Source organism: Poeciliopsis prolifica, unplaced genomic scaffold (genome assembly GCF_027474105.1).
Source record: "Poeciliopsis prolifica strain line A6 unplaced genomic scaffold, Auburn_PproV2 SCAFFOLD005, whole genome shotgun sequence".
NCBI lineage: Eukaryota > Metazoa > Chordata > Actinopteri > Cyprinodontiformes > Poeciliidae > Poeciliopsis > Poeciliopsis prolifica.
The window spans coordinates 13,921,548-13,945,697 of NW_026562380.1; the positions used below are offsets into that span (position 1 = coordinate 13,921,548).

At 36.1% G+C, this 24,150-nt stretch overlaps 1 protein-coding gene across 1 annotated transcript in view; it reads left to right on the forward strand.

Moving 5' to 3' along the window:
* Positions 1 to 24,150, forward strand: part of rgs7a (regulator of G protein signaling 7a) — a 54,160-nt gene that overhangs the window by 22,561 nt on the left and 7,449 nt on the right. Inside the window, exons 3-9 of the mRNA XM_055029917.1 lie at positions 9,725 to 9,821; positions 13,874 to 13,924; positions 20,019 to 20,125; positions 21,175 to 21,226; positions 22,864 to 22,928; positions 23,201 to 23,277; positions 23,443 to 23,524. Coding sequence (XP_054885892.1) covers positions 9,725 to 9,821; positions 13,874 to 13,924; positions 20,019 to 20,125; positions 21,175 to 21,226; positions 22,864 to 22,928; positions 23,201 to 23,277; positions 23,443 to 23,524 — 531 coding nt within the window. The remainder of the gene's footprint in view (positions 1 to 9,724; positions 9,822 to 13,873; positions 13,925 to 20,018; positions 20,126 to 21,174; positions 21,227 to 22,863; positions 22,929 to 23,200; positions 23,278 to 23,442; positions 23,525 to 24,150) is intronic.

Genomic DNA, 24,150 nt, shown 5'->3' on the forward strand with positions numbered 1-24,150 from the left:
TTTTCACAAATAGTAAAAATACATTTTATTGTATTGGATAACATCATAGGTAATATAACTTTAAGTCAGGCCTCTATATCTTAAATACTAGATAAAAAAACAACAACAAAACAACAAATGTCTAATTACTTGCACATTAACTTTAAAGTAAATGCAGTATCACACAAATAGCTCGAGTACAGAACAAAATCCAGAACAAACAACACAAGGCACTCAGTCAGTATCATTAAATTGGGAATCAAAGATCTGCTTGTTTGCCTGTAAACATTAGACTCGCTTTCATCCATTAGCAATTCAGCCCAAATCAGATCAAGCCATTAACAGGCTCTCAGTCACACCTCGAACAACATTTCAAAGCAGGGAAGGCATCATGGTTGACAACATCCAGGCGTAATCTTTCAATAAATCGATGTTTGTCATCAGTGCCCCACCAAAGCTCTCAGTTTTGTGAGAAAGAGGTCTTCCATTAAATTCTCTCTTGTGGTATGGACAAAGAAGTACAGTGCCAGCTGGTTCATTGTGTGGCATGTTAATGACATCAGTCAAGAGAGGAGGTTTTAGAAACCAAAAATGTCATGGTTTCTTTATAATATGTGTTTAGTTTGTGATGTTATTGCTCATGTCACATGATCGTATCTGAAAAGAGACAAGAAATGAAACTGCAGGGAGAAACAACATCCTGAAACGTGAAACAGGAAAGTGTCCTTTTAAGAAACAGAGATTCACATTTGATTGATTACTTGCTGGAGCGTGAGTAAATGTGCAAAGGCAGAACTGTATTGATGAATTCAACTGAAAACGAGGCTTACAAAGCAGAAAATTGCAGATGTTGTTAAACGGCTCATCAGTGCCTTTTCACAATCTCCCTCACAGACAGCAGAAAAAAACAAAAAAAAAACAACCTCTGCTTGGATAGAGTAATTGCCTTCTCTGCGGGCGCTGTTCTCACCTGGGCATCTGCTCCTCTCGTTATGTGACCCCGGCCTGCTGAGAAGCAGACTGTTGTCCGTACTCCATCTGAGCACGCCCGTCAGCAAACCTATGATAAATGAAGGGTTGCATGAACAGAAAAAATTGCGAGTGGAAAAATAAAGGGACAGAAAATCTTGGGCAAGGAAACAAATCAACCAATCATGTTTCAAGTGGGCTGTGTTAAGTAGGTAGCCTTTGTATTTACGAAGCCAGAATGTGTGTGTGTGTGTTTGTGTCTGAGTAAAATCTCTTTTTTGTGTCTCTTCTAGGATATTGAAGTTTAAAAACAAATATTTGAACTATAAGAGCTTTTATCACCTTGTATTAGTTCACATTTTCCATTTTAAGAAACAGATCATACAATGAAAGAAAGAAAGGTGCTATCCATGTTCTCTCTGGTTTTTGTAAATCTATGACTTTCAAATAAAGACATTAAATTATTCTAATTCTTTTTAGGAATTGTGGGACAATATTAAAAAAGTGAAGAGCAGTTGTGGAAATATTTTTTGTGATAAGGTGAATTACTACTTTGTATAAACAAAGAATAAGTGATTAAATTTGAGCATTTTAAATTGTTCTTATTATCTTGTATTAGCAATTAGCATAGGTGTTGAGGCTAGCAGTAGCAGCTAGCAGTAGTTTCCGTGTATGTTCAGAAGAATGAAGAGCCTTACCCGTCTCAATCTCCAGAAGGCCACCAACACATCCAAATCCTGCACGGATGAAAAGGCAACTTTGCAGTATTCTGTCAGCCAATGGTGTCCACTCAAAGTCACGCTTTCTCTCACTCTCCTGCAGCCTAAAAATAGCTATTCTTCATACTTATTTTGGTGTTCATAGATTGTAATTTTTCATAAGAGCTGATTGGCCCAAACAGTAAGCAGAATCACCCTAAATGTTGCTTAAAATATTCTAAAAATGTATTTGATTAAATGTAAACATTAGTTTTGAGTAATTTATGATTCTGAGTATTATCCATAATACTCTTAACATTTTCACAGAAGATTTAACATAATCAAAGCAAACTGCTTTTTTTCCTTTTCTTTTTTAGATAAATATATTTTTGGCTCCTTGTTTTTCTGTTCTTACATAATTGTCCTTTTCAAGTATTCCCATTACTCGGGATGCTTGATGGTTAACGTGCTGTACTTTGCCCCTCTGGGTGATAACTTGTGCATAAAGCATATCAGGACTCAGTTTAGATTTATTGCTTTCTGTTTTGTCTAAAACACAACTACACAGAAAGATAACTTTATTTTCTTGGGTAATTTCAGGCAAGTTAATTAAATGAAGTAATATTAATATATTTATGTATTTTTGCTTCAGCTGCAGTCGTGAATAAAATAATGACTGTAAAGAAATAAAAAACATGTCTGCAGGGTATTCCATTAAATGTACCGTCCTATGCGCTGCACGACCTCTTCCCCTCGCTTTTCTCAAGACTCTTTTTTCCTTTTCTTTCTTTCTCTCATATGAACGAGTGCTGGCAAGCTGCCAAAAATATCTTTACGATAGTGGTTTCAGGATGTTTTGCTGTGGTAACTAATATGGCGACGTCAGTGTAACTTAACATGGAATCTATTCACCTGCATGAACCTATAATTTTTTTTCCCCCTGTGTACAGGGCAGTTTTGTCATTTAACAAGTGTTGAACTGCCTTAGTTAAGAAGGCAGTTCAACAAAAGGCAGTGTTTTTTTCAAAATTTTAAAGCACTGTATCCTGTTAGTCAAACTCAAACTTTTGTTGTCATTTACTGGTCTTGAACAAAATATCTGCAATTGTTTGTACTGTGAACATTACATGTTTTTTTTCCCCCTACGTTATACGGCTTGCTCTGTTCCCCTTAGAATTGCACGAAGAACATTTTGTTTCTGCGTTTGCTCAATATGCAAATGCACAAGCTCTTTCGGAAGCAGTGGGTGATTCATGTGTGGCGACACAGCTTTTCAGAGTTATTTAACAAAGTTGTAAAGTAGAAATAACGTTGTTTTTTTTGTTTTGTTTTTTTTTTGCGAAAGCTGATCAACTTTAACTGAATTAAATTTTAAAGCAGTAGGATCAGTACTATTTCGCATATTTAATGTTGCATGCTGGACATTTTGTCATTTCCTGAAATCACAACTGGATTTTGGGGGCAGCAGAAGATAAATATTATCTCTCAGCCTTCACATAGGTTCACTGAGTCTAGCTGGAGTTCAGAGAAAAATAGGATCAGCCAGCCTCAAAGACTGTTTTATCTGCTGGTGCTGTCATGGTTTATAGCCACATGTTCTGCTCAGGCGGCTCTCACTCCACCTCAGGCAGCCGGTTTTTAACTGGGTTGCTCACCTATTTGATGCTGCATTTTTAGTGTTTTTTGCAAGACAGTTTGCACCTTCTGGGTTAATAATCGTCTGAATACATGATGTATATTTGCATTATCTAGAAATATGGAGTTAGGAGTACTTTTTATTCTCTCTTTGTAGACACATTTGTCCACTGTCAAGATAATACCAAGGTACTACTACAGCATTCAAGGCTGCAACATTTAGAAATCACAGCAATGATAGTGAGAAGACAGGAGGAGAGCGAGAGAAAGAAATGTTGCACGTTAATTTCTTCTCTTTCAGCGTCGAACTGACCAACAAAAGCTAGCATAAACTCTAAATTAGCTTTCAGACGACTGACAAGACTTTACATAAAAGGGAGATGTGAATCAACATATTCAGATTTTAAAAAAGGGTTTCACTGTGAACTCTACACTCTATCAAGAAAATATCTAGCTGGAGACTTTGAAAGTACTTTTTCTGAATCTATATCAAAGCTGGCTGTAGGCATTGGTCTGCATTGGTATTTAATGCTCTGCTAATTAGGCCCGTTTTAAGAATTTTGTTGGTTTATTAAGTACTGAGGTTTTTTATCATTTAAACCTTGGTCAATCATGGACAAATACACATACAAAACACCGACTGTTTATATTTTAATCTAAATTTAGGCTTCACGCTGTTAAGACAGAATTGATTTAGGTTTGATCAAATAATGTCAAAAACTGTGGTTTAGAGAAAAGAGTTAAAGGATGCCCAGATCACCATTTTCAAGTTTTAAACAACTTGATTAGATTTTACTGAACCTCTTTCCCAGTATTAAATTAGATTTGTTGCGCTAGTAAAATATTCTGTGTAAATATTAGGGATGGAAATCTATCATGATTAATTTACGATGTTGAAAATTAATGTTTGACTCAAAACAATTATTCATGATTTCTGCTTCAATCTGTGGTTGTTCAAAAGATCCTCACTCATCTTTTAAAATAGATTTTGGGACATTTTAAATTGGGTCTGAATCATAGTAAATAATAATCACTATTCTTATGTGAATCTCTTTTTGGAACACACCTAATAAAAATATTAGTCATCAGTATAGAACAACAGATACTCTGACTTTTTCCCACTTTCCAAACGTATGTGTGTGTTAACACAATAAATCATCCTTTGAAATGAGAATGTGTAAGGCAATATGTCTTGTTTTTGTGTGTGACTTGTCCAGGGTGTACCTTACGTCTTCCAATATTTTAATCTCAAAGGCCATTGTCGTATCATTGTATACACTATCACAATTGCATTTATTATTATAAATATGCTTACAATATTTTGTGGGATATTATATTCTGAGTGGTGTGCATGCAGATTCTGCATGCCAATTGTTTTCCCACACTTATTGCATTATTGTAGTCTACAAGATGAAAAAAACTTAGAAAGACTGCCAATTGGACATTGTGATAAGGAAAATACATTTGGACATTATTTTTAGTTAGAATCTGGAGGTAAACTTTGTGCAGCCTCTCTTCAAACTCTTTGTCATCTCATTATGTGGCTGAAGTCTTAACCCAACCTTGTTGTGTTAACTTAACTTGAGCTGGATCACTATATTTTGCACAAAACTGAGCCAGGAAAACAACCCGGCTCAGGTGTTCATTGCCTGGCCGTTTTCAGAGTATGACCTACATTGTGTACTCAAGCCGTACTTAGAAATCTGCAGGTATTGCACCCCTAACAACAAATGATCTCTCTTGGCTTGAGGAGCTCACTTAAATGTCAAGGTCATAGCAGTCCCTTGCAATTCCGAGCCGTGTCTCTTGAGGCATCTTGTAAGCAGCTGACTGAAGCCCAGAGAGGTGTCCATCATCACTTCACCCACATTCACATTTCTCAATGCATGAAGCTATAATGGTTCATGGGTCAAGTGGAGACTTGTTTGACTTCCACCATCCTCACTGTGATAGCTATTTCTCTCTTGTCACCTCCACACAGATTCTCTTGAGATCAAATTCTAAAAATATGGCACCTTGCAGATTTACTTACTTCTGAACATTTAACATTATATATTGTCATCTTATGCTACTTAAACCTGGCCCCTTGGATGAGTGGGCAGGTTTTGCTTAACAGTGGCTTGAAAGAAATCCAAGAGGAGAACCCTGATTTACAAACTGCATTTGAGATGTTTTTTTTTGCTCCAAATGGTACTTCAGAACATCCTGATTGCACCGCAAGTGCCCTCACTGATAGTCTTTGAAGTGCTTCAAGCTCTGTACTGAAGCTCAGTGTGTGCTTATATCCGCAGCTTTTGTTAGTCACTTCATATGTACTGAGTCCAGTGCCATCATTATTCAGTGATTCACACTGTGCAGCCAAAACATTCACTCTTATCTGTTAAGAGGCTGCAGAGACGCAGTCAGACAGCGCTGGGTGGGTGGATGGGTGGGGGATGGAGAAAGAAAGACAGGAAGAGAGTCTTGGTCTCTCTCTCTCTCCCTCTCTCTTGAGGGAAATGACTTTCCTCTCTTCCTTTTCTCTACATGAAGCCAAAGAGCATCCCAACGTCAAGAGCTTTAGATCTTGAATATTCACGCTGGTGGCATTTTACCATCTGTGGGCGGCGAGGCTTTGCAGGGATTGGAGAGAGCGTGTGAAGTATTGATCACTGTTGCTGTTGTCCTTGTTTGCTCTGTCTCTGTGTGCCAGCTGACTCTCTGAGCAACAGTCAGACGAAGAAAAACACAGAAAGACAGTTGGTGTTATAAGGGCATTAGCGCTCTGTTTAAATGCTGAACAAAAATGCCACCCATTGCACAACAATTACATGAATATTGAATTATTCATCATAAAATGACTTATACAGTTTTCGCTAAATGTTAGTAATAAATTTGACTGAAATGTATAGTAAAATGTGAAATACTCAAAAAAAAGTGTCAGAGTATGGTGATACATTATATTGAAATTGGCCAAATAAAAAAAAAAAACACAAAATCTGTCATTATCTTTTTGGCTCACAAATTCAGATAGAGCTATAAAGTTACAAACAATAAAACCATAAAATAGGATACCTCAGTACACCATTTATAGAAAGTAGTGCAATTATACTAGTAGTGAGAAAAAAGAAAAAAAAAACACTTAAAAAAATGTCATAGGAGAAGACTAAAGAATTTCTTGCTGGAAAAGGTGAGTTGTACAAAGGTGAGTTGCCATCACAAAACCAGGAAGAAGTCGCCAGAGCCAAACACACTAGACCAGGGATAGGGCACTAAGTGACCTGGAGTGGCAACAAAACAATGGGCTTGAGAAAAATTATTAGAATAGGTCATAATAACGTATTTAAATGAAAGAGTGTGAAGCATGGTAATAGATGTAAGCAAGACAAAAGCAACAAATTTGCTCCAGAAAAAGATTAATCTCTACCAGTGTCCCAGTGGAACTCCCATACATACACACAAAATCCAACCTCCTCCCAATGATCTACTTTATTGTGTTTCATTTTCAAATTTGGAGAAGAGACATCAAGATGATACTCTCTCCCTCAGGTCATCCTCTTATTCTGCGTGATACAGTTTTGCTGTTTTGGTGGGGGTGGTACCACTAAGTCTTTGTGCTCCCTAATGACTAGCAACGGTCCTGAGAGCAAGCAAGCAGTGTTTTAAAAGGGTGAGACCATATGTTTATTTTCATCAGTTTAAGACTTGTTCCTTGGGATTGTTGAAAGTCAAATGGGATCATACATTTATGGGTTCTTGAAGTCCTTGAGGCAATCCAAGCACTCAAAATCGTGATCTAAGGCTTTCATCAGAAGTGAAGATTTGATTATCTGGACTCTTTACAGTATTAGAAAAAAAATGTGGTCTTTTTCCATTTACAGTTTGGTAAATGTTTTGTCAAAACAATGACTTCATAAAAGTTAGGAAAAGACTCATTGTGACTAGAAATTCCTGGTTTACACGCACTGGAAGTCTTTCAAGGGTTCATGAGGAACAATTTAATAAGCAAAATTAAGTGCACTGTTTTCTGAAGAATTAAGAATATGAAAATTATCTTGAAATACTTTTTAAGAGTAATTCTGGATGTTTTTCTTTTCGTCCTTGACTTTCTTGGTCCTTCTGACTGTAACCCATCAGGTCTGAAGTTTCAGTTTTTGCCTGTTTTCTATCATTGTCAATTAGGCTCCAATCACGAACTGGCATGGTTTTTAGCTACAGGGTATTTGAGTAGCTAGAAGCTTTTGTCATCCAGTACTGTCACACAAACAGCCCGATCTGAGTGGTTCAACATTTACATATCTATCCCAGCCTTTTCTTAATCAAAACTGTTCCCTATTATGGTCAAGAAATTCATTTTCTTCCACACAAAACCCTCAATAACATAAGAAGGAATTGGACTCGAAGATGAGTTTCTCTGATAAGGTTTGCCTGTGTCATACTCAAGAAAGAGAGAGAGTAAACAAAATTGAGGAGGATGGTCCTGCAGTTTGACACATAATAATGTTAAACTTGTTCTTGCATGGCACAGTCAACAATAATAGACATACCATCCAGATAAGACAAAATTATAAATGTCTTTAGATGTAATTATGTATATAAGAAAATAGCATAGAAGTATTCACTATCCTTTGCTAAATTTGCAAGATCTAATATCTTGACATATTCCTTCCAGTTAGCAAGATATTTTAGTTGCTATTTTAAAGTGTTTTTAACTGGAGCTAAATATATATGTTCTTATTGGAAAACTTTCATTTCTGGAATTGCCTTGAAACATTATTGATCATCACTGATTTCCTAAATTTCTGCCTCAATAATTCACAGGTCGGTGTAAAGCTGAATAAAGCCTACAAGTGAAAGAAACTAAAAAAAAAAAAAAAAAAAAAAAAACATCTAAAAATGTTGACCGAAGAAGTAGAAGATAAATTTTGTGAGGTCTTTCTAAATCTGAGAAACTGTTGATCAAGATCACTTTAAAAGAAAATCTGGGTTTTGGATTGATTAAGAGCATTTGGAGCACAATGTAGTTCCAACTTGGTTGTGTACAGTGCAGACTAGAAGCACTAAAAGGTTTCTAACAAAGATCATTTAAAATATTTTCAAATGCTCAAACCTTTGATTTAGTCTCAGACACAGCAAATTTGCTGTGAAAATTTGCTGCTAGAGCAAATTTTCTTGGGGCTTGAAGGCAGAGAAACATTTGAAGAGATGTTTTTCTAATGCATCAAAACAATCCTTTGACAGATAATTTGTTAAAATAAAGAACACAAGAATTAAAAAGCAAAATAATTGTATTATCTGGGACTTGTTAGACGACAAGTCATGCAATCAGCTCACTGGTCTGCCTGTACTCTTGCTAAAGCATCTTAACCACTACATGAACAGTGCTGAATCCTCTTCCTTCACATTACTTAGTTACTTCCCTTAAATCCCAGGTTCTAAGTATTGCGTTTAATCCAAAATGTTTCCAATGGATTGTGGGTTTTTGGAGAGTGAGAAGAAATCCAAACCTCCTCTCACCTACATTCATGCAAAGAGGATGCTTGTGGCACGGGTGTTTGCTACATCCTTTTTTAAGTGGCATCTAATCCATTAAAAGTAGTCAAAAGGTATTATCAATCGGAGATATGGTTCTGCCTTCCATCTTTAGAGGACTTTTATGGGAAACAGTGGGAAATGCACTTTTCAAAATACTTCCTATTCTCAAAATTGATTTTCCTTCAACTTTGTAATGTACTGGTACATATTTTCTGAGTCATATATTAATATCGAAGGAAGACTATGGGGAAATGATGTGGTGAGTGATCTGCTTATTGCATATCAGAAAGTCTGCTCCACTATTTACCCTTCCCCCTTTGGCATGCTGTTGTTAAAGTGGTTGCTGTGTGCCGTCCTGCCAGCTCCTTGAGCTACATCCCAGAAGATTTCTGCCATAGTCGTGTGTGCAAATCTATGTGTATGTTTGCGCTTTTGTCGATGTGCTGCTGTTTACCCACCCATGTCATTCCTGGAGGCAGTTTTTTGTTCAATTTTGTATTACAGCTTAACTTAAAACAGTTCTGCCTGATGTTTTGACTCTGTGCTGCGTAGTTCACATCTGTGTCTGGTGGAAAACAGAATAACATCGTCGTAGATAATACCAAGAAACTTTACAGCCAGGTTTCTAAAGTTCAGCACTCAATAAGCATAGCTTACAGCTTGATTTATGTGACAAATGACAAGTATCAGTAAGATTTGTCAAAGCAGAGGCAGAAATCTTGACAGCTGTGCTTGTTAGTCACCAACTTTATTGCTTCACTCTCTCTTGCCTGGAGACATAGCTGAACCACATAAGAGCCTCTTTGTATTTGTTTGCCTCTTTCTGTCTGTTTCTAAACTCACACTTTTTGGAAAAGGGTTATGGAATTCACTCTTACTTTCTTTTCGTTCCTCACTTTCTCCCTCTCTTCTGTTACTGTGCTGTCCAGATGGAGGAGTTAATAGCACGCATGCAGGAGGAGAAAAATGGCATCCCCATACGAACAGTGAAAAGTTTTCTCACCAAGATCCCTAGTGTTTTTTCAGGTAAGTCCCCAACTCCCACCTGTCTGAGATCACCACTCTTCCAGCCGTTTTAATGCATGACCACTGAAATTATTGTGGTAGCTGGACAATTTTTGTTTCATTAGCTGTGCTGGTGACAATATTCCACACTTGCTACTTAAAAACAAAATAACTGTTTAAGAGAAAATCGAAAGAAAAATGGCATTAACAAGTATACATTTCTTAGAATACAAAGGAAGCAAAAAAAAGAAAACAAACAATACCATAGATTATATTATAATTCAGTCTTCTAAGTGATAACAGTAATATTCAGAGAACGCAGTTGGACAATTAGGTAATAGCAGAACATTTTTGTTTTTTAAAACACACTAAAAAATTCCTTGACATTGTTGTAATTACTGTAAATTGTTTGTGCTTGTATTAACACCTAAACAGGGAACAATTGGTATTAAATGGTGAAACTTTAACCTACATTGGCCAAGGAGATGAAGTTGATTTGTTTTTACTACAATAATGATTAGTTAAGGTAAATAAGTAAATTTCCAGCCATCAACACTGGAAGCATTTAAAGATGCTGGACAGATGAAAGCCTCTACACTAACTATATATCATCTAAAGGTTGATATAGGTCTGTTATAGCTTTTTCCCCCCAACTTTTTCTCTATTGGGGCAACATTTTTATGAAATTAAGTGTGTGGTACATTGGTTTGATAAGGAAAGCATGGGAAATGGTTAAATACATTCACACAATGTATTTAACCTTTCAGGTAAATACATTATGTGAATAATTGCATGCATTTCACCTGAATCAAACATATTTTTCTTCATCACTGAACTCCAATTTCAGCTACTGCACACATCCAACTGGGGATGTGTGTCTAATAATTGCAAAGAGATTTCCTCCAACTGGTAAAGTGTATTCTTGGCATGGACAGTGGGAAAGCATTATGCTTGAAATATAATAACCTGGCATGTTGTGCAGTCCTTGGCAGTTTTAATGCTTATCTCATTTAAATTGCCAGTTTCATACTTTTAAAGAACTTTTGGATGTCCACTTTTCCCCAACATTTAAGATGCATCACATTTAAAAAGACGTTGGTGTGACTGTCAGAGAAAGTTAACAAATTCTCCTCTAATGTTCAGCAAAGTTTAAAGTTATATTTGTAACTGCACCTGATGCTTAGGTACAGTTGAATCCCAACAACTTTTTTTCTTATCAACAGTAAATCAGGAAGGTTTTTTGTTCCAGATCAGTCACAATTATCAAATTTGTAAATGCTTTCAGGGATAATTGCCTTAATTTTTGAAGACATGTCCTGTGGTCTCATGAAAGCAAATCTAAACTATTGAAGGACAAAGGTTGCAAGTCACAAAACAGTGCATGCATTGTGAATTATGGAAGTGGAGGTGTTTTGCTAAACAAGGGCCTGATGAATTTCATAAAATAAACTGTGTCATGATGATACCATAATTAGTCATCCAAATGGACAAATAGCCTAATTAACATGTTACTTACAATGTGGTATAAGGACATATATTTGGAGCGGCCATCACAAACCCCCCCAGGTTACAGAGCTGTAATGTAACGTAATAATGAGCCAAAATTCCAGTAAAATATTGCAAGAAACTTGCGGAAGAAAACTCAAGTCATGCAGCAAAAGGGGAAATTTGCTTCATTGTACTAAAGAAATGTATGTTTCTGAATTTGAAGAAAGATCATAACTATTCGAACAAAAGTCTCTCTTCTTTATGCCATAGAAATATGCTTTGAAATTTTAAACAGTAAATATTAAAATCTGATATTTCAGACAGTGATGGGAAAATGGTTGTGTCTTAATATTGCATATTTATCTAAACATCTTGCTTCAACTTAATATTTCAAAGGTGGGGTTGCAATTACATGCCACCTTCTAGTGAGAATCATTCATTAGTCAGTCACCAGCTTTAACTTCACTCTGGCCCTTTGAGCAAAACTCATACAGAAACTAATGATATGATGCAATGTAGACATGCAAAGAAAAAAAATGCTTCCACATGACTGGAAATAATCTACTCCTTACACACTCACTTTCTCTGTTCCCTACAACAGTTTTTATAATGTGCTGCAGGCTTGTGGTGAGAGATATAATGACACATCAATTGAAGGCAACAAGGAAAAACAAGATACTGCAAATTCAGTATGCCTGAAATGAAACTAACTTCATTGCATTGAAACTGAATTGTACTAAGTGATAAATTGGTATTGTAGGATAAATTTGTTTTTTTTTTATTTGACTTTCTTTCTGATCCCTTTCTGTGCCTAATAAATAATTCAAATTTCAGGATAAAGAAATGGTCTACAGACTAAATATGAGACACTACCTTGATATGTTCTTCTGATAGTATTTTTAGCATCGATATCAATATTATTGTTAAGACTACTAGAGCTGCTATCAGTAAAAATGGGAATAGTTTTTGTACGGTATTAGTCCTTCATCAGAGTAGAATAAAGATAAATTGCTGCAATAGTTATGAATAAGAAGAAATATGTGTGAGGTTGCTGCAAATGAGCTAAATTTAGATTGATCTACTTATTTGAATGTCTAATGTTTATTGTATTAGTAATTTTATTTGTTGTTTATAACATCTAATGAACTTATTAAATAATCCAAGAAATAAATACTTCTGGGCTTCATTTTTTTTCATATATATAAATGAATCACCTTTTTTATGTTTTGAAGAACAACATCGTGGACAAATAGATATCTGTTTACCATTAGTGTGTCTCTTTGTGTGAGTAGGTGACATATTGTGGCACTTTGTCAGCTGTAGTACAACTGATTTAAGGCTGAAAAAACATTTCAGCTGCTGTCGTCTGTGTATTCTCAAACATGTGAAGGTCAGTAAAGGATCATCTCCACTCTTTGCAACAGTAAAATGTTGCACTTTCATTAATTTTCTTTCGTTTGGATTGCTCTGTGGTTTTATTTCTTAAATTTTTAAATATGTAATGCTATTTTCTGAGGTGTTAAATTTTCAATCATTTTGATGCAAAAAAATGAACTTCTGACTGAAATTGATACCTGATTATACCAGTGTATTGCTGTGACACTTCTCAATTTAGAATCAATCCTTAATGGAGAATTAAACACACACTGTATTGAAGCTGATTCTAAGAAAGTAGGTCAACCTTCACTGGATGAAAATGGGGTGGTGCTAATTACGTTCGTCCATCAAAACTCACATCTAGTTAGGGTATAAGCAAATGCAAAGGGGGATGCAATAGAGGTGAAATAAAATGCAAAAATTCAGCCGCACAGAGTAGCAGCTTGATGGACGTAACATCAGCCACGGGGCTACTCTGTCTCGTTGCATGAATTCCCCCATGTCTACATTTCACACCTTTTTCCTGTCTTCTGTGCCTTTGGTCTGCTCAGCACACCTTCACCTGTCACTATGACGGACAGTAATGATTGCTCGGAAAATATATAGTCAAAGTGCTAAAGTCGCATGTTGTGTCGGAGTGTGAAAATGCTCGAGGGAGAGCAGAGGATGCTGTTATGTTTGTCTGGGATGTGAAAATGATTCAGTCACATTCTCAGCGGTAAAGATGCAAAAATGGCAGCCATTATAAAAGTTATTTCACGTCCTTGCATGTAAAAGTGGCACATGAGTCACGTGGACAATCTCCTTTTCTCACCTCTACTTTGTTTATGCTGGTTAGCAACGTAGAATGCAATCACTGACTTATTAAATGCTTTGAGTCACAAATTCTGTTGTTATGCAGCACATAATACGTGCTTCAACCTGCCTTTGTACCTGGTGTCATCTATATTAATGGTTTGGAGCCAAAGAGAGCAAGCCTGAAGAGGGTGTCAGAAAAGAATATTGGATAATGGATGTCCTATTACCCACCTACATGGTGCAAGGCTAGAGATATTTGTATGCGCTGTGATAATGAAGGGAGGTGGACAAGGTTAAGGGTGATATTGTTTTCTGTTTCACTCACATTTATATGCAGAAGGCATTTGAGTGTATTGGTAAATTCTCAGCTATATCTATGGTTCATACTTATGTACTCTCTCTTATTACAGGTTCTGATATTGTACAATGGCTCATGAAGAACCTGGACATTGAAGATCAAGGTATGTTTTTTATAAAATGCATTTATTTGTTGAAGAACAAAACCAACAAAACCTGATTTGGTAACTAAATCACTGTAACCGCTGATATACTTATCAAAAAACAGGGACAATGAGAAGATCAAGAGCACAAATGTTGCTAAAATTGACAGCTTGGTGCTCACTTAAATTGATACTAAAAAAGTAATTATAGTACTAAGATCTCAAATCTGACAAACTACTTCTAGTGCCTACAAACCAAAAGTGGCTGTCGTAATAAACCTGCTGCTGTAAAAATATCTCTATTTGCCCTTCTGTTCTTCATGGAGTAACCCAGGTTAAACAGGCTGCTGGGATGTTTGTGTAGCCAGCCTGCATTTGGTTGATTAACCAGCATGCTGGTCGTATTTTTCTGCCACTAGTCTTCAACAAAGTGAGAAGTGGTGTGATTATAGATTCCTATTTTAACTATTCATACCATTTATAACCAGAAACTGCTACACTTATACTTCATGTAAGTCTCTTAAAAGTGTAATAATGTTCTTTCAGCCAGCTGCCAGCTAATGCCATGTAGTGGTTTGGCAGTCAAGATGTCTAGGCAGCTAAACATGGACCTTCTCCCCAATCAGCATTCAAAAATACCTGCAGTTTCTCGTGTAAATAAAGCCATGTAAATATTTAATGGTGGCTAATATTACGTCATACACCATGAATGTTGTTGTTCTAAATAATCAGAATCAGCTGATTAGCTTTTAGTTTTTGTGTACAGTACATAAAAAGAACACACTAAGACCTCTAAACATACTGCCGCCAGCTAATGCAATAGTAGCATTTCTGTTTCAGCTGTCTTTCTGGCCCTAAACTTTTGAACATTCACAATTCCTACTCTTGTTTTTTTTATATATCCTTATTTTTTCTTATTTATTTTGATTTGTGACAATCTGTAAGACTCAGATCACTATTTCAACATTTTATGGTACATGTGGCAAAATAACAAACATCAAACAAAGCACTCGTTTGAACTGAAGATGGAAAGAAAGGCAAACTGGAATAGCAGCACTGAAGACTTATGTGAATGAATGAGTGCAAAGTATACCAAATGTGAAAAGGTGCAGTCGGGCTTTTATATTGGTCATTTCAGATGTGTCAACAGATTTTCCATTTTATACACAGTATGTGCAAGTATGTCAGTTGTCAAAACTTGGTGACAATGTATTGTAGATTCCAAGATTTGTTGTATCATTCTGTCTTACATCACCAGTAATTGCACTGAGCAAATTACTGGTTATTGTAAATTTTATGTTCAGCTATATACATGAAAATGTCTTCCAAAAGATTTGTTCTTTATCAGTTTGGACTAAAACATCCTGTGACAGTGACCTGTCTGAGAACATGTCAGCGAGCAACACTAGTCCCCACAGACTATTTCTTTCAGATGTGAGCACTTTCCACAGAACGGACACAAGACATGCTGTCAGTTACCCCGCAGTGGCAAACACCATGTTCTTTTTCGATCTCTGTGACTTTCGCTGAGGCCAACTCCTGCAGGAGATGACAAACGACTAACAGAGATGCAATTAATTGGGCTCAGCACAGCACAACAGCAGCAGCCACACTAAGTTTATTAAATGAAGGCAAATGAGCTTATATTTGAGCTGAGTGGAGATCATGAGTTTTTTGCTAATTGAATCCCTCAGATAATACATTCACACCACCCCGTTTAACTCGTTATCCTCTTATTTAGAAATCTCAGTTTATTCAGACCCATTTTAATGAAGCTTATTTTTATTTATTTAGATCTAATATGACAACAACCTAATTCTAACTATATTTTCCCTATTTGTTGTACAGTTAATAAAGGACCTTAAATCATGATGGACAAGGACCCGAGTTATGTTGCAATGACACAGTGAGCTTAATGACAAAAAAAAAGCTAAAGATTTAATGTTTGAATAAATGCAGAGTGTAATATTTCAATGCCACCAGATTTTATAAACAACTATTAGACACTGTCTCCAGCCCAACTGGTTGTTTGAGAGTGATGCCAGAAAAAAATATTATATATTTTTTTACTCTACAGTTGTGGAGTTTTCTAAATTCTTCTAAGGCTTTTAGTGGAACTGTGTACTTTGGTTAGAGGGGAATAAAGCTTTATGAACACTGATATATATGATGGAGGATCTATGATGCTTTAGGCATGTCTCAGATCCTAAAGCTCCAGAAACCTTGATGAAATATATGGTGTGAGAGATGGGTCACTATTTTATCAATTTCTGTGTTCAAAGAAAAATTTGTGCCGATAAAATTTTCAATGAACCATTTTCCTTCGATTTCTCTGTATGTGTGGATTAATGGGGACATCTGGTGTGAATATCATGTCAGTGGCCCTATTTCCTTAACTGAGGAAAATGTGGACATATTCAATTCCTATTTTACCCTGCTGTAGGTGAACACATTGAAAACATTGCTGTCAATTTGACATTATTATGCTGAGTGAAGAAAAATCTCTTGATGATTAATTTATTTCCTAAATATGGTTATTTCTGTATTTTCCAAGCACATATTGAGATTTTTTTTCTTAAATTAATAATTTCAGTTTTCTTAATTTAGTTGAAGAAATCAGACATCCAGGTTTGAATTTAATTTATGTGTAGTTCTGAAATTCATTTGGAAGAAATGTACAGTTTAATATTATCTGTATGACAATGGCAGCATAGATCCTTAAAAGATGACAGGTGGCTTTCCATTACGCAAATGCACCAAAATGCCAATATAATGTATGTAAATAGGGCTCAGGTGTAGCTTACAGCTTAATAACGCACTGAAAGTATGACTCTGTTTATATCCCACTGCATGCCTAATGATGAACCCGGTTGGGATCGATCAATTTATGTTCATCCCACAGGAAAGAAAAACTTTGCAGATGTGAGAACGTAGAAAATTAACTTATTTTCAAGACTTTTTCCTACATCACTATTTTCATAATAGACCAGTTAGCTGTACTGTTTGATAAAACAAAAATTTTACATAATAACTTGAAACATTTTTTAATGAAATTTTGCAGTGCAGTGTATGGATTAAATTTATGGTTAAAATAGTTTAATGCATCATTGACATTTGCTTAGTAGGATACAATGATTCAACAATGTACATAGTGCTTTTATTGTTACTTAAAAGTTTGGTAAAACTATTTCTTGAATAGGAGCAGTTATAGACCTTACAGCAGAAACCAACAAATAAAAGGAAACCAATAATAATTCAATAGTATGTTCAACTGTCAAGAGGGTTACTTAAAAGCTTGGTAAAAATCAGGTAGGGTCTGATTTTGCATATGAAAGAGCATTTAATCCACATTGGTAGATGTAGCAGGAAAATGATCTCAGGGGGAGAACACAGGGCTTAGCCTGGAGAGGACACATTTATCCTTTCCAGTATTGAATGATATTTATCTTCTGTGTCAACCTTCTTTTTTTCTTCAATCTTTTCCACATTTGAGTCAAAACTCTCTCCTGTAGGAAAATGTAGATAACATTTCCCTCTCTGCTGAGATTGTCCCCTTCACACATTGAAGCTGACAGGCTGCATGTTTTAAAGGTCATTGTCAGTAATCACATTTTAAAATTCTGTTTATATAAAAGATGCCACCTGCTGAAAATGCTAAATAAGAAGCACCGAGTCAAATAAGTGTATTGAATATTATAACATTAAACTTTTGTATCCAAAATCTTAAGCTCACTGAAGAATTGTGATGAAGTTGGTTTATCTCTAGGCTGTGACACTGGATGATTAGAAGGGTTATGTGTACAAGCTGACATCCAGCATGCAGTAGATATAAGGAAGAAGAAAGAGGCTGGTCGGTGACATTGATTGTAGCAATGTTGCCATGCCTTTAAGTCTAAAAACATGACTGTAAGGTTAACTGGTTACTATCGCTTAGAGTATGTGCATGCATGGCTGTCCTGGGGGTAGACACCAGATAGTGACCTATCCTAGGATAAGCAGGTATAGACAATAGATGGATAGAAAAGTAAGGTCAGATTTAACATTTCTCTGTGAATATAAAGAAAGTTTTTTTTTCTCCTTTTTATTGTTTTTTGTCATCATTGGATGAGATGTGTAAATTTAATCTGAGATGAGTTTTTGATATTTTGTGCTTACATAAATATTCAAAGCACAACCAAATTCAGCTTTTAATGACAGATAATAGCCAAGTCATTTTCCCTTTGTACAAATCAGGTAAAATACAAAACAAAAGGTCTTCATTAATACAACATTTTTTGTTCTTCTGCTATTTTAATGTCTAATAATGGTAACTATAATGACAAAACTATATATATGGAAAATTGTTGATGCTATAGAACACAAAAAATAAGTCTTGAAAAAAATGGCTTTTCTTTAAAGTAAGATACAAAAAGCTGGTAATATTGTGAATTTGACAATGTCAGTATAGATGCTAGGTAGCTGTATGGATAAAAATATATACTTTTTATCTCATATTTTTATTCTCATATTTGTCAGGTCTTTAGCTCCTTCTTCAGACTTTATAAAAATAAATGATATGAAGAAATCAGAGCCAGCAGCTCGTACAAGGAATTGCTCTTAGACATAACACTGAAGCTGAAGAGGAAGGGGTTGTGTTATGAGTAAACAGATTTAAATAAAGTATGAGTCATTATTTATTAATAAATTGAGCCTTGTCACAAATGTGCTTGTGCACGAACACACACACACACACACACACGCACACATCCTGACCTCTTAAAGCTGCAACAGTCTCCTCAATGCTAAGGGAAAAGCTGATCTATATTTATCCTTCACACATGCAACCGGTGTGTTTAAATGTGTATGTGTCAGAGATGAGACGGCTGCGATGTATTTGTTTTCAGTTGTTGTATTCTTAGACTTTGATGGAGTTAAAATGATTTTAATTCCATCTTCCAGTTTTGTTAGAAACAGAGACTGAAGCTCTGCTTTATGGAAACTCATGTAAATGACGTTTCCTGTGCTGGCTGCTAATGAACAAGATGTGTCAACACATTAAAAGAAACATGAAGGTCTTGTAGATTTACAACTGCAGGAAATACCTGGTAGCAGATGAGACACCCGGTGGAGTATGATGAGATGTTTTCATTATCTGATGGTTTTAAATCAGGAACAGTAAACCATGTGCTGTGCAGTGCCTGGGGGGGAAGCGGGTTTTCACTCCAACCAGGCACAACACCAGGTGATGTGACTGATGAGTTCCGCCTCTCCCGCTGAAGGTGGGCTAATCAGCCAGACCCCCGGCTGTGCTGTGTGTTGTTGGAATGGAGGCCTGCCTATCCATCTGTCAAAGCGCTGTCAGATGCTTTTCAAGCAGCACTTCTTGGTTCAAGGACTGTTGCTCAGAGTCATTATTTAGTTCAGGATGGATGTGCATCTTGGAAAGATGGTGGGTTGCATTAACTAACCTACCCTCTGAAAGCAGTTCATGATAATTGATTTAATAAAGAAGTTCAACACAATGCTCGCCCCTGTAGCCGTCTAGCTTACTTATGGGCCAATTTATCATGGTTCTATCACATAAGGTCCTAATTAAATCTGACATGGATTATTTATATGCAGGTTGTTGTTTTTGAAATGTGTTTTGAGTTAACTGTGATGATTTTCAGCTTACAGTTAAATAATACATGACAAGTAAGAGTACTTTTTTACTATACACCAATAAAAATCTGTTTTATGTGAGCTTAATATAAAGTATTAACCTTTTAGCAAGTAAAATAACCTTTTACTTGCTGAAAGGTTATTTTCAAAAGATACAGTACATTTTGTATGAAAAACATCTGAACACATAATCCAATTTATTGCATAATTCCTATCAAAGGAGAATTATTAATTATATCTATATCATTTATATCATCTCTTTGATTGGACTTTATGCACAATTTATTTTCTATGTGCTTTACAGCAGAAAAAGTGGAGACCAAATCAATAGCTTGTGGAATATTAGTTTTTTTAGACTGTATATAGCTACAAAAGTATACAAAACCAGGCAGTGTTGGTTCTGTCTGATCAACAGAACCAACACTGGAACACCAAAATATAATCTGACTCTTCACTCTAATCTGTTTTCTCCTAGTGGAGGCTCTTCACTTAGGAACACTGATGGCTGCTCATGGTTACTTCTTCCCTATTTCAGACCATGTTCTTACTCTTAAAGATGACGGCACTTTCTACAGGTTTCAGGTAACAACATTAACACACAGAAGCATTTCACATTTCAAAATCTTCATAAGTGGGTTCTAGAACCTAATTCATTGCTGCCTGGCCTGGGGCTTAACTTGATAAAGGTTGAAGTTATAAAATTGACAGTTAAGTGTTGGGTTGTTGTTTTTTGCCTTTTAAAAATTTGCCCTGTTATTCTTCCACATTTTTGTGCATGCAGGATATTCTTTTAAGTATACTTTTGCTCATGTTTGATCCACTGATGAGTCATTCATTGCTCAAAGTTTATTTATAGCAATTTTCATGCAACATTGTGCAACAAAGCTCAGTTGCATTTTGTTGTATAAAACATTTTAATTCATAGAAGCAACAGCAGGAAATTTTAAGCTAAATAACTAAGCTAAATGAATTGTAAAAAATGCATATAAATATGCAGAGCCACTGATGAGAAGGTTTTAATCTGGTATTATGTAAATCTCAGATGAGAATTTATAGAAACCTTAACACAGTTTAAGATGTGCTCTCGTCTCCATTTCCAAGAAATATACAGGCTGCCTTGTTGTGTGGCTGAAAATAGAAATAAATTAGGAGTTGCAGCACTTCATTGTTCTTAATGGTTCAGAAATATTGAAGAAAAAGCACATTATTCTGAATGCCTGCAAAGTCAGACAGACAGACAGTTGTGATTTTTTTTTATTTGGTTCCCCAAGTGTGCTACAAAGAGCTGACTTGAGTAAATCAATACCTAAGACTGTTTGTGATGGTGGTTGACTTTGCTTTTTATGTATAATCGGTTCTCATCTGAGGCCAGTCTATACAATGCTGCCCTAAGGAGAGTCAAGATTCATGTTTGCGTCTGCTTGGAGCTCTCTTTCTGAAGAGAGCGGACGTCCTTTAGACCCAACACCAAACCCATTATACAGTAAAGTGTTTTGTGTGACTAATGTCACACTGTAGTTCTAAGCCCCATCATCATGGTGGTAAAAAAATATTGATTTGAAGAACTGCGTTCTTTGTTATGCACCGGTTTCTTTGTATCTTGTTTCCTAATGTTCATATCTTTCTTTCAGACTCCATACTTTTGGCCGTCAAATTGCTGGGAACCTGAAAACACAGACTATGGTGAGAAAAATGTTGCAATGTTTTCATATTCATGATCTGTTCGTTTAAAATGCCTTGCAGAAGAATTCAGCCCCCTTGAACATTTTCTTATTTTGCCAAATAAAAACCATAACTTTGAAGTATTTAATTTGGGTTTTAGGAAAACCCCAATGAAAATTCCTATTTCATTGGGGTTTTTCTTTAGAAAATACAGGCTGCCTGTATAACAAGATAACAAGATAACACGTTGACAAAATTTCATGACAAAACTTATTCCGTTAAACCACAATTCAAAAGCATTGTCTGACTTTTACTAATTTACTTTCTATATATATGTTTATTGCTACTTTTGTCAGTTTCTGTGCCTTGTGGACTTCACTGGATTGTGATTGGCTGGTCTGCCTGTCAATCATGGTTGACAACAACCTATGAGGGCCTTAATGTGTTGGAACATTATTGGGTGTGCCGGACAGTGTTTTTTTTTGTTGTAGTAATTTTTTGCAGTAGTTCAACAGCTAAGCAACTATAATATAAAAAAGTGTGATGTTTGCTGATTGACAGTTGTAAGCTGAGCAATAATAAAAGGTCGCCACATCTTTGACCGGATGCCTGCAGTTTTTTTGGATACCAATCACCATGCACCTCAGTTCAGTTTCAAGATATTTCAATTACCATTGTGAGTTTATGACCATTGTGAGTATGTTTATTCTGCTCTGGCTGTATAAACATACTGCCAGAGCAGTGCAATTACATGATTCCACAAATTATTCACTCAACAGGGCTAAAAACAAATGCATGTCACCGTTTCTCAGTGTTATTTGTAAAACGAAATTGATTTATTTCCACTTCACAATTGACTTTGACCTTCTGTCACATAAAATCTCACGTTTGCACTTCTCATGTCACAAAATAAGAATAAATGAATGGCCTTGAATGCTTTAGTAAATCACTGTGTTTAGACAACGTTAGAATTAACTTGCGCCTACATTGTTTTATAAACATTCCTGAAACTGAAATTGTAGCCATGCTCCTCATTTCCATGTAGCGGTGTTCTCAATGTGATGTATCTGGACAGAAAAGCCGAGATGTGTTTGTGTGCACGCACCTGTTGTTCACAGTTGGCTCAGCATTTTAATGTTGATACAGGGAGGAGCTTTCATTTTTACAGACAAGCAGAGTGGAGATAAAGCTTTCATAATGCCAAAAATGTTGTTTTAATGAATACCCGCTCCCTGGTAGGTCTGTCCTTTGCAGCAGAAGAGGGAAAGGGCTAAAGCTCACTGTGGGAATAATCCTGGGAGTGCCAGGGGAACGTCGAGAGCAGCAGATGCCGAGGTTGATTCACGTGAATGATGCCCCATAATGAAAACAGTCTAATGGCATAATGAAGCTCCTGCATTACGGTCCGTTAACAAAGAGATGAAGGGACGATTATAGCACAGGAAGAGATCAAAAAGTCAGGGATGCACACACAGACACTCGCAGGAACAGACGCATTCATAGCGTGTACAGCTAAATGACCTTTGCGATTTGCAGGCCAGTTTAAATGTGCAGTTGAGAGGATTAAGCGCATAAACGCAGAGCCACTTAAGGCTGTTAAAGCAAAGCTGAGATTTTGTTCTCTTTTTATTACCAGTCTTTCCCTCTGTCTTTTCCAGCTGTTTACCTCTGCAAAAGAACAATGCAAAACAAAGCGCGTCTGGAGCTCGCTGACTATGAAGCGGTAAGTAAAAGGTCTGTTGTTAGCGTCACCTCTTCAAGTATGGTCGCTATTTGTGTGTTGGCACATCTCACCAAATCCTCTCCATTTACTTTCTTTCAAGATAACAATGAGCACAAATGTTTTTACTTCATGCTTAATCAGTGACTTAGGTATTTTCTAGGGTCCTTTTTTATTTTAAAGATAGGAACTAATCTGTCTGTCAAGTAAATATAAAAAAAAACAGGTTTCCTCAAAGCCTTTCTATTCTCATTTGTTTTCTGTGTCACCCACAGGAGAGCTTAGCAAGGCTACAGAGAGCTTTTGCCAGAAAATGGGAATTCATCTTTATGCAAGCAGAAGCACAAGCAAAGTAGGTTACTAAAAGAACCACATATGCATTGAGCCATGACAAACAAGTCCTCTTCTTGTTATGAATCATGTCATGAGTATCTCATCATGCTTATTAACAGATGTGCACATTAGAGGTAATATGGGGGTTTGATTAAGACAACTGCTATTTTTTTTCCATCTCCAGGGTTGACAAAAAAAGGGACAAAATTGAGAGGAAAATTCTCGATAGTCAGGAAAGAGCATTCTGGGACGTGCACCGACCAGTGGTGAGTAAATCCACAGGCTGTATTGTTGTGACTTAATTCATAATACTTCAAATGATCAACACTATGACCCCTTCAAAAACAAATCAACCTGCACACCCTGTTCCAGCATTCTCAACTGGAAATCAGTACCGTGAGGAAAAACAATCATCAATTTCACTGAAATTGTATCTGATTGATGATAAACTGGAAGAAAAATCATGCATTTTTTCAACATTATTACAAACAAAACTCTGAAAAAATATGTCACTCTTTTGTTATAACCCCCCATTACTCAAATAACCCAAATAAATCCCAGTTCAACCAACTGCTGTCAAAGGTTAACTCACACCATTAATCCAATCTCAGTGTAAATATGATTTTTCTGTGAAAATTGGAGCAGTTTCTTCAAGAATATCTGAGAACAAAATGCATGAAATAGAAGGAGCATGGTACAAAAGTCAAAAATTAAGCTAGATTTAGAAAATGAAAATCTACCTAGTCTGACTGAGCTCTTTTTGAAAAGAATGGACACATTTTTCATTTTCTTGATGTGCAAAGATGATAGAGACAAACCAGTTTATTTACAGCTAGTACTGAAATAAAAAAGTGGCATTACACAGTATCAACTCGAGTAGTCTGAATACAAA